The sequence below is a fragment of the Neolamprologus brichardi genome, chromosome 8, assembly GCF_056152115.1.
Source record: "Neolamprologus brichardi isolate AB-2024 chromosome 8, ASM5615211v1, whole genome shotgun sequence".
In the NCBI taxonomy this organism is placed as follows: domain Eukaryota; kingdom Metazoa; phylum Chordata; class Actinopteri; order Cichliformes; family Cichlidae; genus Neolamprologus; species Neolamprologus brichardi.
The window spans coordinates 19,541,355-19,555,098 of record NC_142111.1 but is presented as its reverse complement, the minus strand read 5'-3'; the positions used below and the strand labels follow the sequence as shown (position 1 = coordinate 19,555,098).

At 38.7% G+C, this 13,744-nt stretch overlaps 1 protein-coding gene across 1 annotated transcript; it reads left to right on the top strand.

Moving 5' to 3' along the window:
- The first annotated feature begins 2,252 nt into the window (after positions 1–2,252).
- Positions 2,253–8,912, top strand: prph2a (peripherin 2a (retinal degeneration, slow)). Its single transcript, XM_006790959.3, has 3 exons — positions 2,253–3,179; positions 4,515–4,761; positions 7,693–8,912. Exons 1-3 carry the CDS (start codon positions 2,599–2,601, stop codon positions 7,894–7,896), a joined length of 1,032 nt encoding a protein of 343 aa, XP_006791022.2. The 5' UTR covers positions 2,253–2,598; the 3' UTR covers positions 7,897–8,912.
- Positions 8,913–13,744: the final 4,832 nt, after the last annotated feature.

Here is a 13,744-nt window from a genome sequence, read left to right as displayed (position 1 = left end):
AGAATCACTTATTTTACCTAACAGACCAAAACATGAAGATTTTCAGTTTCATGTGATTATTCCAATTCAATAGCTATCAGATTTTTACAGCTTATATGAAGTTTTGAGTCTATTCACCACATTTATAAAGAGGTGTATAAACAGAAGAAGTATTCAGAAATTCATACTGCATGTGTACCTCTTTGGGATTAACTCAGGACATTTTGCAAAATAAAAAATGGTATATAAGGGGAGGAAGAGTAAGATCTAGGAGTATAAAGGGGCCAAAACATACTCAATCGTTATCTATGGTCTGCATTTAGCTGTGGAATTTCATCATCCATACCACGAGGGATGTTTTCACTACTTGGGCAATGCAGGAAATCAAACTGGTTAAGTCTGATCCAATTTTGGATGTCTTTGAAAACCTCACCAGCCATATTTCAGAGAACTCAATAGGTATTCCCATGCAGAGGAAAAAAAATACTGCACTGAAGAACAGGTAATATGCAGTTAAAAAACAAGTTTGTGGACATGTGTTAGTCACTGACCCAAGAACAAAGTAGAGCACCCTGTTGAAAATACCCTTCTTGCTAAGTTACTGATAAAGTTTCAGTAAGACTTGACCAACACTGAAGAAACTCGAGCTTTCATGTGCTCTCAAAATGTGTTTTCTGATGACCATAAAGTTCAGGTATAATTAATTTGACCATTTTTATATTGAACAATTTTTGCATTGAAATTTGTGAAAAAAAAATGGGAGTAGTGTTTACAGTTAATGTAAAATGTGCATCTTTTGAGAGATTATATGGGTTTTCTTGCAGAGGGAACGGAAAGTAAATTGTTATTACACAAAAATATTAAGACACCAAGTCTGAGGTCTTTTATTTTTAAGTCTGTTATAGTTCAGGCATTGTTTTTATACCGACTCTGCCTTTTAAAATTCCTGCACACAAAGGTAATGCAAGTTACACAAAATAAAGGAGGAGGGGGAAAATAGTAAGAAAAGAAAATATCTCTGTGTTTTTATTTTATTTAAAATGCAGTCTAAGCCATTTAAAAATCAAAATAGAAACAAAATAGAATGCTATGGAAAAACGGAAGATAATAGAATAAATCAGCAATATAGAGTTAAATGGCTCCTAAAATTTAATAAAGCAAATAAAATAAAATGGCTTAATAAATGTAGTTAAAACAATCACAGCAAATATCTGATAATATAAAATGTAGTGGACAGTCCAGCTTTGAAATAAGGCGCAATAAAGAGTATTTTCTGTTAAACACGTGTCACATTATCAAGGGTTACTGCATGAGGTAGAGAAGAAAGAGCTTTTGGCAGCTGCTTCCTAAAAATATAGTCGTTCACTCAGGTCGTAGGCAGTATAAGACACTACTGAATAAACCAGAAGTGCTGTGAAATATTCATTTGGCCAACAGTTTAAATAAATCATTGAATACCTGGTGTTAGCGTGACATTCATGTCTATGACAACTGCAAATTTATGATTATAACACGTAAATATTGTTAGTGAGACAGCGCTAAACATGCACAAAGGTTTGATGAAAGACATTGTGAAAAGATCATAAGGAGATTGGGCGTTCAGTATTCCAATTGCATTTGGTAAACATTTAGCAACACTGCAGCTCTCACATCCAGCCACAAGGAGAAAGAAGAATAGACCGTTCAGGGAAAGGCCTGGCTTTGATCAGCATAAGTATCTGGCTCGTGTATGTGCCAGACACTGTGTTGGTTCTAACTGCCAAGATTGCAAATGACAACAAGAACATCAATGAAAGCAATAGAATATTTTTTATCAGCTTGCCAGACAAAGTTTGCTGCAAACACTGAATTTTCATGTTTAATAATGTTTAAGAAACATTTTAATTTGTCCAGTTTGTCACAGTTTGGTCTTGATTTATTAAGCAATTACTTCCAAAGTACAGTCATAGTGGGGCTTTATTAACTCAGTGTTTTTGATTCATTGTGAAGACATCTGGTTTGTGTTGAGCTTGTGGACCCCATACCTATGAATGATTAGGCTTTATCATTAGCCCTACTGTCATGTCCATTACCTTTGTCAACCATCTGCTGAAACTTGTGCTGCTCCTGATGTGTTTGATCAAGGCAACCATGACCACATGAACACTCAAACCAATTATGGCCCCTGGCAGCAGCTTACGATCAGGCTCATCTTCTGTAAATTGGATCAGGGTGCTTACAGGGGCTTAGCATGACGTACTGCAACTTTGAGTTTAATCATGAGGATCCCCGGCCATCCTCAACCTCTTTGAGAGAACGCAACATTAGCTTCTCCTGTAAAGGTTTGAAGAAATAAACCCTTTTGAACACTGAAGTTTAGGACACAATGGTGCAGAAGAACCTTTAAAATAAGGATCCGGTGCTGTTCTACTGAGTTCTTCATAGCGGTTCTTTTGCCATAGGATGGATTACAGTCTGAGCTGACTCTTCTGTTCTTTCGGACCAGCCAGAGGACATACTGATTACAAACAAACAGGGAACTGCAGGTTGGCATATTCAAGAACTTTATCTAAACCGAAGTGGAAATCTTGGAACTCCTGCAGTGTTTTTTACAAGCAAGGACACATCACAGATTGAAGAATGGCTTTGTTGCCAGTTAAGTTTGATCTGAAAAAGCGAGTAAAGCTAGCTCAGGCAGTCTGGTTCATGTACTGGTTTGCTGTGTTGGCCGGCGTGTTGGTCCTCAGCATGGGTCTGTTCTTCAAGATCGAGCTGCGAAAACGCTCTGAACTTATGGACAACAATGAAAGCCACTTTTTGCCCAATCTGCTTATTCTCATGGGTCTAATAGCCTGCAGCATCAACGCCTTTGGAGGCAAAGTGTGCTATGACTCACTGGACCCCGATAAGTTTGCAAAGTGGAAGCCCATGTTGAAGAACTACTTGGTATTCTGTGTGGGATTCAACGCCCTGCTGCTTGTCACGGCCATGCTGTGTTTCTTGATGAGAATCCCTATGCAGTTCACCCTGGCTGAAGGGTTGAGGAATGGCATGAGGTACTACAAGGACACCGACACACCGGGACGCTGCTACATGAAGAGGACCCTGGACTTGATGCAGATTGAGTTTCGTTGCTGTGGAAATGACAACTACAGAGATTGGTTTGAGATTCAGTGGGTCAGCAACCGCTACCTGGACTTCAGCTCAAAGGAAGTCAAAGAGTAAGTGACAGAGATTTTTAAAAACAAGTTAAATCCTTTATTGTTGGCTTTAAAAGTTGCAGAGATATTTAATGTATAATGTGGAAGTAAAATAAATGTGTTTGGATTGCCGTTGAACCTAAGTGCACCAAGCTGCTGAGGTGGGGTGATCTGTGCAAAGTTAGAGTTCAGTATAAGTGGATTTGAAATGAAGGTAGATCAGATCAGGCGTAATACTTACTTTCATCCACTGAGGATTACCATAGCAGAAACGGTGACTGCTATAGTTCATAGCAGAGACGTGTTCTTGGGGTCAGAGAAGAGATCTGGGGGCATTTATATGTGAAGATCTGGACTTTAGTGAATGGTTGCAGAAAAAGATACAGTCAAGTCCCATGAGAAAGCTTTGCACTAGCCTGTTTATGTCTCGGCCAACCAGCACCACTTAACTTTTTGTAAACAATTTTGTGTGCTGGGACATAATTAGTGTTTAATCTCCAGGATTACAGTGTCTTGTCCTTCATGAACCAGTGTCTTGTCCAATCAGCAGAGGACATGGCAGCACTCCAGTAACAGCACTGCCAGTCAAAAAAAGTGTAGCCAGAGATGCTCACATTAGCATAAACTAAGCACAACAGCGTTATCATGAAAACAGGAAACAGCTATGCTTTAGAGCTTTCTAATTGGGCAGCATTTGGGGTCAGTGTTGTTGTGGTGCCATTACAGGTTTTTGTTGTACTTATACATGCAAGATATCACATTCACTGCCAACGTTCTTAGTAACAGTAACTCCAGAATTATTCTACATCATAAAGTCTCTGTGCTTTTGACCAGAAGTTGTCTGGGTCATAATTCGGAGAGCTCAAGTAGGTGGTGACATTTCTCGAAATAACCGATACATATCTGACACCCCCCAGTTCTTTGTGATCCAATTACACTTGCCTTTCCATTGACCTACTACTCTCAAGCATAGTCAAGATCAGCTACGCAGACTGAGCAGTGATTCTAATTTCAGTGTTTGAGTGCCTGCCTTCTTGCTTCTCGCAGTTGTTCAGACCTTAATATGTGCTCCTTGAGATAGTTTGAAACAGCAGTGTATGACGGAACTTTTTAGCTGACAACTGAATGCCAATTCAGGCTAGCTTTGTGGAGGTTGGATAGCTGATTTAATGTTGTTTATTCTCAAGGTAAGATTGTACTGCAAAGTATAATACAACAACTTTTGACCTGGAGTAATGTATGGATTCCAGTTAAATCTGAACAAAGGGGATTCTAACAGAGGTGTGCTAATTCAAGTAACAACCCATTCCTGGCCTTTAACATAATCTTCCCCTTCACTGTTCCTCTTCTTCCTAGCCGCATTGGCAGTAATGTTGATGGCCAGTATCTGATGGATGGAGTGCCCTTCAGCTGCTGTAACCCAGGCTCCCCCAGACCCTGCATTCAGGCACAGATGACCAACAACACTGCCCACTACAGTTATGACCACTACACAGAGGATCTCAACGTGTGGAATCGGGGATGCCGCGATGCCCTGCTGTCCTACTATGGTGGCATGATGAACACCATCGGATCCCTGGTGATACTGGTCACTATGCTGGAGGTCAGTGCCACAGACTTACTTAAAAATATTAACTGAAACAATGTTCAATTCTTAGTTGGAAAAGGTTGTCACACCTATTACAGAAAAGTATATATTTCCATGTCCACTGGTGGAAGGCTTGTTTGAAGATACAAACAGCTGGTCTTGGCATATCAATATCTAGAAATAGCAACAACCTTGCTGATAGTTAAATTGAAGCTACGCAGGTGTGTTAGTCATTTTAATCAGAAATACAGAGTTCTTTGGAGCACTACTCTAGCCTTGAAATCTGTTGGTGGAGCCTACAATAGAAACAACTGATAGGAAAATGGACACCAGACAATGTTTTCCCATATTCCCAATGGGCTTAACATCCCAAGAATTCCGAACAGGGAAAAGCCTCATTTGAAATGAGAAATAGTCTGGAAAATTGTTATGTTCAGAAAAATAATACAGATAATTCAGCCTATTCGATCTGACAAATCAGAGATATTTATGTGTCTAAGTGTTTTCTAGCAGTACTTCCCATTTTTTTTATATCAACAAAGACAAATTGGTTGGTCTGGCAACTGGTTAACCTCCCCTTCTGTCCTTAACCTATGACTCCAGTCCAATTCACTTCCATGCAGTAGGTTAGACAGTCTCTAACATGCCTAGCAATACATTTCAGTTTGCAAGAGTCACTTTGGAAGAACAATTGGAACTAAATATGTTGATTTTTTCTTCAAGGAAAATCAGTTCTCAGTTTATTTTTTACTGAAATTCTCGAGTTACCTCATCACATTTGCTCCAGTTGCATAGTGGGCCTAAAACAATAGACACCAACTTATAACATTCCTGCACACATTAAGGTCCGCAGCTTCCCTTCTCAGCAGATAAAAGTAACAACAGCCTTCTTAAGTCACAAATATTGTACCTGTATCCGACTAGATTTTAATCATTTTTAAATTGTTCTGCATTTTTTCCTCAGATCATTTTCAGTTAAATGACTGAAATTGAGAGAAAGTCTTTAATGTCCAGCTAGTAGGAAGTCAGGTGAATAAACATGCAAAGCCTTGACCTAGTTGGCATTTCTTCCATCAGTTTCCTCCATTCCTGCTTCTTCCCTTCTTTCCACAGTCTGCCCACGCTATCAGTAATACCCACTTACTGCATCTCCTTCCCAAACACCGCTATCCTCTTTGCCTAAATATATTTTCTCCTGCCCTACTATCGAGTTACCCTGTGCCACCTTTGGCACGATTTAGCTCACCTGCGGTTTCTCACCTGCTACTTTCTACCTAAATCCTGTAACAGCCATGTGTGTCCTCTTTCCTCTCTTTAACTTTCTCCTTGGCCTCCACTGCCAACATCTGTTGTTGTTTGTAAAGCCAAATTATCTGCTTATGATTACGCAGAACAAATAGACATGTACAGGTGAATCCTTGAAGCCAGTGACCACAGTGATGATATAAATTGTTTGGGTTCCTGCATCACCTTGAGGAGACAGTAAATAGAGCCGTACAGATAACATCTTTGCTCCAGAAATCCAGCAGACAATTGTTTGTTGTAAAAACACAGCTTCAGCTATCGGAGGAATCGGAGGAATCCTAGATTTAAAAGAGGAGTTACGCAAGCATCTCTGTGACGACACACATGGGTTAATCTGCAAGAGGTGACAAGGAAATACTTATTTCCAGGAGTCTGATCTCCTGATCTGATGTCTCCATTTACAGTAACTGGATCTTAACTGTCCTAATGAGATGTTAGCCCTATAGGCTGTAGATTACTTCAAGAATTTAGAAAAGCTCCTAATTTCATTTTCCTTGCTTGAATATTTGCCTTAACACAACATATTTACAGTATATTACACACTTTCTGACTCAGATACATTTATTGAAAGATGTAAAGTTGTATCTTCTTTTCATGTCCTACTTATAAAAACCATGCAAACATTTCTAAGCATTTAGAAGATATTCAAAATAATAGGTGAAGATATTTTTTTTAATTATTAGTGAAGCTGAAGTTCTGAATTTAATATTATTACACTGGAAAACATCAGATATTTTCCATTTTTGCTTTAAAATTTAATTAAAGGATTTATTAAATTATCTGAAAGAGCATTATTAATTACATTTCAGCTTAAGTAATCAGAATTGTTATGCTGCAGCAGATTTTTAGCATCCATGAGTGCTAAAATTCACTACGTACAACCGATGCATTACAGTGGACCTATTATACCTGGTTTGTCAAATTAAAGACAACTACATAGCGTAATTATAAGAATGAGGTCATCCCACATCTGCACTGAATGCTCCATTTTTATACTTTTGGATTTGTGTGATGTCTTAAAGAGGGGATATTCAAATGTGGGCATCCCACACAAACAGCGCAGTCTGTGAACACCGCCTATTACTCCAATCTTCTGCTTGGGCAGGGCAGCCAATCAGAGAAAATCATGCATCATGCAGCACCAAGACCCAGTAGAAGATAAAAAATTTTTTTTTTTAGCTGAAACAAGCAATGTTACTTAAGTATAGTCCAAGAATAAAATATGGAACTAGAGATGAGTAGAACAGGCCCACTAATTTGGAGCTGAGCAATGGTGATACTTTTCCTTAGCTCTGATTTGAAACTTCCAGTAATGATGAGAATACAGATTTTTGTCTAGATATCCTCTGATAATTATCTAATTATATAATAGATTATATTATTATTATTATTATATAATAGATATAATAATATATATAATTATAATATTATGTTCTAAACCACAAACAACATTTGTTTAACTTCAATGCAATGTCTTCCTTCATATAATATCATTTTTCCATCTTTCTGATTAAACTGGAATTTCAATCAAATTATTGTAGCACAAGTGTATAATAAATTCCCTTCTTAAATGTTTTCTTTCATGTGGCATGGCTACATTTCACATTAAGTTCATCAGATCTGTGTTCCTGTTTCTTGCAGGCTGGTGTGACTGTGGGCATGCAGTATGTCCACAGCTCCCTGTCTAACCTTGCTAATCCGGAGGATCCAGAGAGCGAGAGCGAGGGCTGGCTCCTGGAGAAGACAGTGAAGGAGACGTTCACTGACATCATGGACAAAATGAAGTCCATGGGCAAAGGCAGCAAGGTGGAGGAGGGTGAGCCAGCGGTTGAAACAGTGAGCTGAGCTAGCGCCACCTGAACAAACTGACCCCACTCCCACCTGAGGAGAAAATCAAAGACATGTGAGATTTTTCTACCAGCATTTACTTTGTAGGCCTACTCATATATCTGGTTATGAACTCATTAGAAATGGACGTGAAAAGATCATATTACATATTCATACTTTGATAAATAGCAGCTGGATGGGTTTTTAGTTTTGGTTTTCCCCAGTAAAACAACCACCAGCATGGTTTTCGGTTTTTTTGTTTGTTTTTGCACCAGCACGTTTTTAATTAGGTTTACAGTTCTGCTTTCTGACACTTTGTGCATTTTTTTTTCTCCAAAAAAAGTGCAAAGTTATAAATCAAGTAAATGTTATATGTATTGAAAGCATGTAATTTTCTCCTTTATTTTGCTGTCACGTAGTTTGGCGGGGATGGTGGTTGCTATGCAATCCCCCCCTCTCATGGAACCCAATGGTGCAGATTGAAGATATTTAACTCAGGTTTTGCAATGTTTTATTTTTGCTAACCCGTCTAGGCTACTTTATAGTCAAAGCAGACAAATTAACCCCTCTGACTTGCTTCCATTTATACTCCAGTTCACTGGATAAGCAGCTGAGATGGAGTATAATTTCCAATTAAATGAATCAGTCATGCATGAACAGTGCAACACATGGATCAAGACTGAGCATGGGAATCAGGAGGTTCAGAAACATGGGGTGACTCCAAACCTGTGGCCTGAAATTGGCAGCTAAATCTTGGTTCCTGACCCCTGTACTGTAATCTCAGATCCTCTTTGATATTTCCCTAGTGCATTCGGTATCTGTATATTGACATATGTGTATGTACAGTATATAACTTTGTATATGACGTAGAAAAGATGAAAAATTACTTTTTTAAAAGAATGTAATTAAGTTGAATCTTTTATTTGAATCAATGTAAAGTTGTTTTTCTTTTTTCCAAATAATTTTCTTGGCTTTGTGTGACTGTGTAGAGGAGAGATTATGCTGACTGTATACGCGAATAAAGGATATTAGAGACGACATACAGCAGTGCAATGATGGCGTTGTGTTGTCTCGACCTTGAGTCATGAGGCATGCTGTGAGTGCCACTGGGTTCCTTATTAAGCCAATAGGATAAGGCCTATTAAGGTATTACTGCTTTCACATGGCCATGGGATGACGTTTCACATGTCCAATGTAAGGACATGTGTGTACAGTATGTGTGTGTGCTTGAGGAGGAGCTATGCACGGGATGCATTCTCAAGAAACATGCAACAAATGTTACTCTCAGTTGTTCTTTTCTTTGGTTTTATGAACTTTTTGTGACTTAAACCTACTCTAAAATGAGGTTTGACTTCAGAGGGCGAAAGTTGGAAAATCCTTTGATCTCTTTGGTTGATATATTGGTAAATAATAACCTGTAAGGTACTCTTTATCCATCCTGTTGAAACTAAATCCGCTAATAACGTGTGTATCTGAATCGAAAGCCACATGTTCTCAAAACTTTAGCCATGAGGAATTACGAGCCATGATATTAAAGCCAGTGTGGTGTTGTTAGAGCAGATGTGAGGGAGTGCTGTGAAGAGTCAGCAGGAACGGCAAAGAAGCCAACTCTGTGCTGTATTTTTGTTGGACCAAAGCACATAACCAGCGCTGAGTAGATAAGAAGCTTAATCGGCTTTAGATTAGCATGAATCCCTCGACCAGGTGAGCAGGTGATGTCCTGCTGCAGGATTCGAGACACGAAAGACAGAGATAGAGACAAACAAGGGAAAGTGAAGATCAGGGTGGTATGAAAGAAAAATAAGGAACCACTTTATTGAATTTCTTTCTTCTTCTTCTTTTTTTTAAAATATGTGAAATTAAAGTAACTTCTTGAAGTATCACGTAAAAGCATTTATTATCCATCAGGTAATCACTGACATTTTAATGTTGGGGCTGTATAAAATGGAGCTAAGTAGTCAAAAAATTGTATTTCAGTTCGGTATCTAAATGCAAGTTCTTAATTTCCACTAGAGCTATAGTGTCAAGTATTTAGCTGAGTACCAAACCAAAAATAGCATTGCAACACAGAGAAAGTACTCAGGTGCAAGTGAAAATACTACATTCAAAAGTCATAATTACACAGCTTTATTGTAGGTCTTCACCCAACATTATAAAGAGGTTTGAAGTGTTGGTTGTGATTGTGATTGTTGTGATTTGGCCCTATATGAATTGAATTGAACATGACTCCATATAGGTGTTGTATTACTGAATAATTGGATTATTCTGGTCATTGTCAGTTATTAGTAGTGGAGATATTTTTATGCTCTTTAATTTCTTGGATGATTTAATCTATTAAAAATACATACTTTATTAGAAATATATATGTTTTGTCTGTTAAAATGCAAAGTGAAAAGTAATTGGGTGGCTAAATTATTAAATGGACAAGAAATAAAACATATTGGGCAAAATTGGAGATATTGGAAGTAAAGAACCGTGCTGACTAGATGTAGATACTTCGTTTCCACCCGTGTTCATGTTTCTAATGGCACACTCATATTTGTTTGCATACTGCATTTAAATAAGCATCTTCTCCTTTTAATGGTAATACACCTGCAGAAATATAAAATATGTGACCATGTAAACAAGGTTGAGTATTGTCTTCAGACAGTGAGTTCTCCCTCCCACAGAGGCAGCTTCTTAACTTTTAATCTGCTAAGAGCATCCTATACGTCGTCTGTATTCTGCTGCTCTCTGTTGGTGACTGCAGGTAACCAACTGTGACCAAATCATGCTGACCGTCATGTTGATCCAATTAATTAATTAAGTCCAGCAGTGACAATGTGATTGTTCTGTGACAATGTAATCTGTAACAGAACAATCACGCTGCCACAGCTGTTCTCATAATTGCAGCTAACTTTTATAATCTGCCTCTTTCGATTTATTTTATTTGGATTCCAAATTTCATATTTTTCGGTGGCAAACTGGGTGCTTTGTAGAGCTTTAACTGAATGATTTCATTTACATTAGAAGCCCACTAGAGGGTGTCTTTCCATCAGTGATAATGCAGCAGGCGTGGCCTTCTCTTGTGGAGTGAAGAGGAACTATATCGCTTGAGTTTCGTTTAATTAATCTGTTGACAATTTCTTTAAAAATAATTTAGACTTAGAAAAGAGAAAACTGTTTAAAAAAATGACACCAACTTTTTGAAGTTGTTAAGTAAATAACCTATTATTTGCTTCCTTCCTCATAAAATAGTTTGCATGTAAAACATCAGAAACCATTTTCAAAAAGTTCATTCCAGGCAGCTGCTCTTTCAAAATGTAAAATATAACATGCATACGACGATATGACACAATAAATCTTATTGCTGTAAAAGCTGAGACACACTAAACAGATCGAATCAGTTATTTAAAAAAAAGAAGAAAAAAAAGAAAAAGTGGTCATTTCTAATTGGTGATTGAAATTCTTCAATCCCAGTGAGACATAAGAAAATATGCAGCAGTGTTGGAGTTCTTGCCATGTAAATACTTAAAAAAATACATTGATTCCCATAAACTAACCAAGCCCCCAGTCTCTCATATATGACACTTGTTTAAAAAGCAGTGCATTAACAACTGATGCTGAACATTAATTATTCATAAAGGAGTGGCACTTATGAATACATGCAAGATTCGAGGTGTTTATTAATTATTTAACGCGATAATGAACATGCAAGGTGTGATGTGGTTGCAGAGAGGCAGTGAGTGACACGAGCTCTAATATTAGCCCGTTGACCTTGACGCTTCTGTCAATGGTCAGGGACGCTAGCTGCTATCACATCTCACTTTACACTTCACTATGGGCCTGAATAAATATGGCAGACAGAAAGAAAAGCAGAGAGAGAAAGTCAGAGAGAGAGAGAGAGCGAGCGAGAGGCCCGTGACTGGTAGATGTGTGGCCTGCTCAGAGGGGCATTGTTAGAGCTATGAGAGGACAATGCACTGCCCCCGCCCTGAATACTCGCCATACCAGCTGACCAGCCATTACCAGCACTGCTGCACCGTTACAATTCCTGCTGCTCGGACACACACAAACACGTACACACACGGCCTCAATCATAAGTTTGGTCTTACAAGGAAAAAACACACTGTGTGTATAACACTGGAGAGAGGAGAGAAACCAGGTGGGAGGCCAGCACCGCCTGACAAAAGGCTTAAACTGAGGCATGCATGGGCACACAAACTGTGTGGCCACTATGTGTTTGTGTGTGTGTGAGTGGACGCGAACATGCGTGCGATTTACAACAAGTTAAGTTTAGACCCTCGCACCTATCTGTTTCTTCAGCAGTAACATGTCTCCTGCTGGAGCAGCAGCAGCAGCCGTAACCACCCACAAAGGACAAATGCAGCACTCACACCATCTTATTATTTCAGTGACAAAAGTCTTCAAAGCGAAGGGTGTGAACAGGAGAGGAGAGGAGAGGAGAGGAGAGGAGAGGAGAGGAGAGGAGAGGAGAGGAGAGGAGAGAGAGGAGAGGAGAGTTTTCCACTGGAGGATGAGTACAGTACTACCAACAAAAAGCAATTAGAATATATACATACACTAATTAAGAGGCACCTCAATGTTACATTTAGATCTTAGGGCTGTGTATTCTTAACTGATAAATATAATCTGTGTAAAACTGTGATCTGAAAAGAGAAAATCAGCTGTCAATTTTGAATCTATTGGCCAAAATCTCCTTTCAAATAGGAAATCTTTGCTGCTTTTCTCTCTATAGGTGGCTGGATCAAGTGACCATTTCCTGACATTAAAAGCAATCAATATAGCAATCATTAATAAATGCAATCAGCACTGTTGGAAAGGTCTTCGTTCATTTATTCAAGTACTGTACTTGTGCACAGCTGTGAGGTGCTTATATTACTGATTTATATTGATTTAACACCTGCATATGAAACACTTTTTTTATTTGACAGCTACAGCCCACGTCAAGGTTATTTTTTATATACATGTATATAGAATATACAGCTCAGAGTAAACCAGTGATTTCCAACATATATGGCTTGTGACTTCTTATGAAAGCGATGTTTCAGACATTTGGGAGCTGTTTCCCTTTAAACGTCTCGGATTAAAGGATCAAATGTAGGAATAAAAGTGTTGATAAAAGCTTAGATTTTTGCAGTTCGTATCCCATTAATCACCTCATGTCCCCTTAAGCTTATCTTAGAGACTGGGACTCAGATACCCTGCTGTATAGGATGAATACTGCTGTTTTCAGTTGCTTCAGTCACAGTAATGTCATGTCTGATCATCTGTCAGTCACAAAGGTCGTTTTTCAGAATACCTATCTTTGAAGTTTTGATTTTAAGTATTACATTAAATCATGCACAACTTTTACTAGTATTTTTACTGGCTATTATTTGGCAGTTTTTTATTTTGCCATTAGTTATTGTGATTGATTATTGTTGTGTACCATCAAAAATATAATATTTCCATAAATGCCTTTTCCTGAAAATGTTTGTCAGCCTGTGTTTAGTGAGACTGGGAGGTATACTGGGAGAGTATACCCCCCGGTCTGTGTTTGTACTGGTGTACCGTTCAGTTCTGAACACCTGCTACCCCTGACAAAATACAAGCCGTGCTACCCATTACATAACGAAGGAAAAGGGCGCACACCCTTCATGATTCGAGTGATGGACAGTAACTGTTGTAGAACAGGTGTGCATACCTATGCTGAGCTGTTTTATTGTTATTCAGTGTGTGTGTGTGTGTGTGTGTGTGTGTGTGTGTGTGTGTGTGCGGGGGTCAGGGAGAAAGAGGGGTGCTGCTTCTCAGGCTGCTGCTGCTGCTGAGGGGACGGGCACGAGCCTCCTCCTCCTCCTCCGCCCATCCACAGATATCGGCTTCG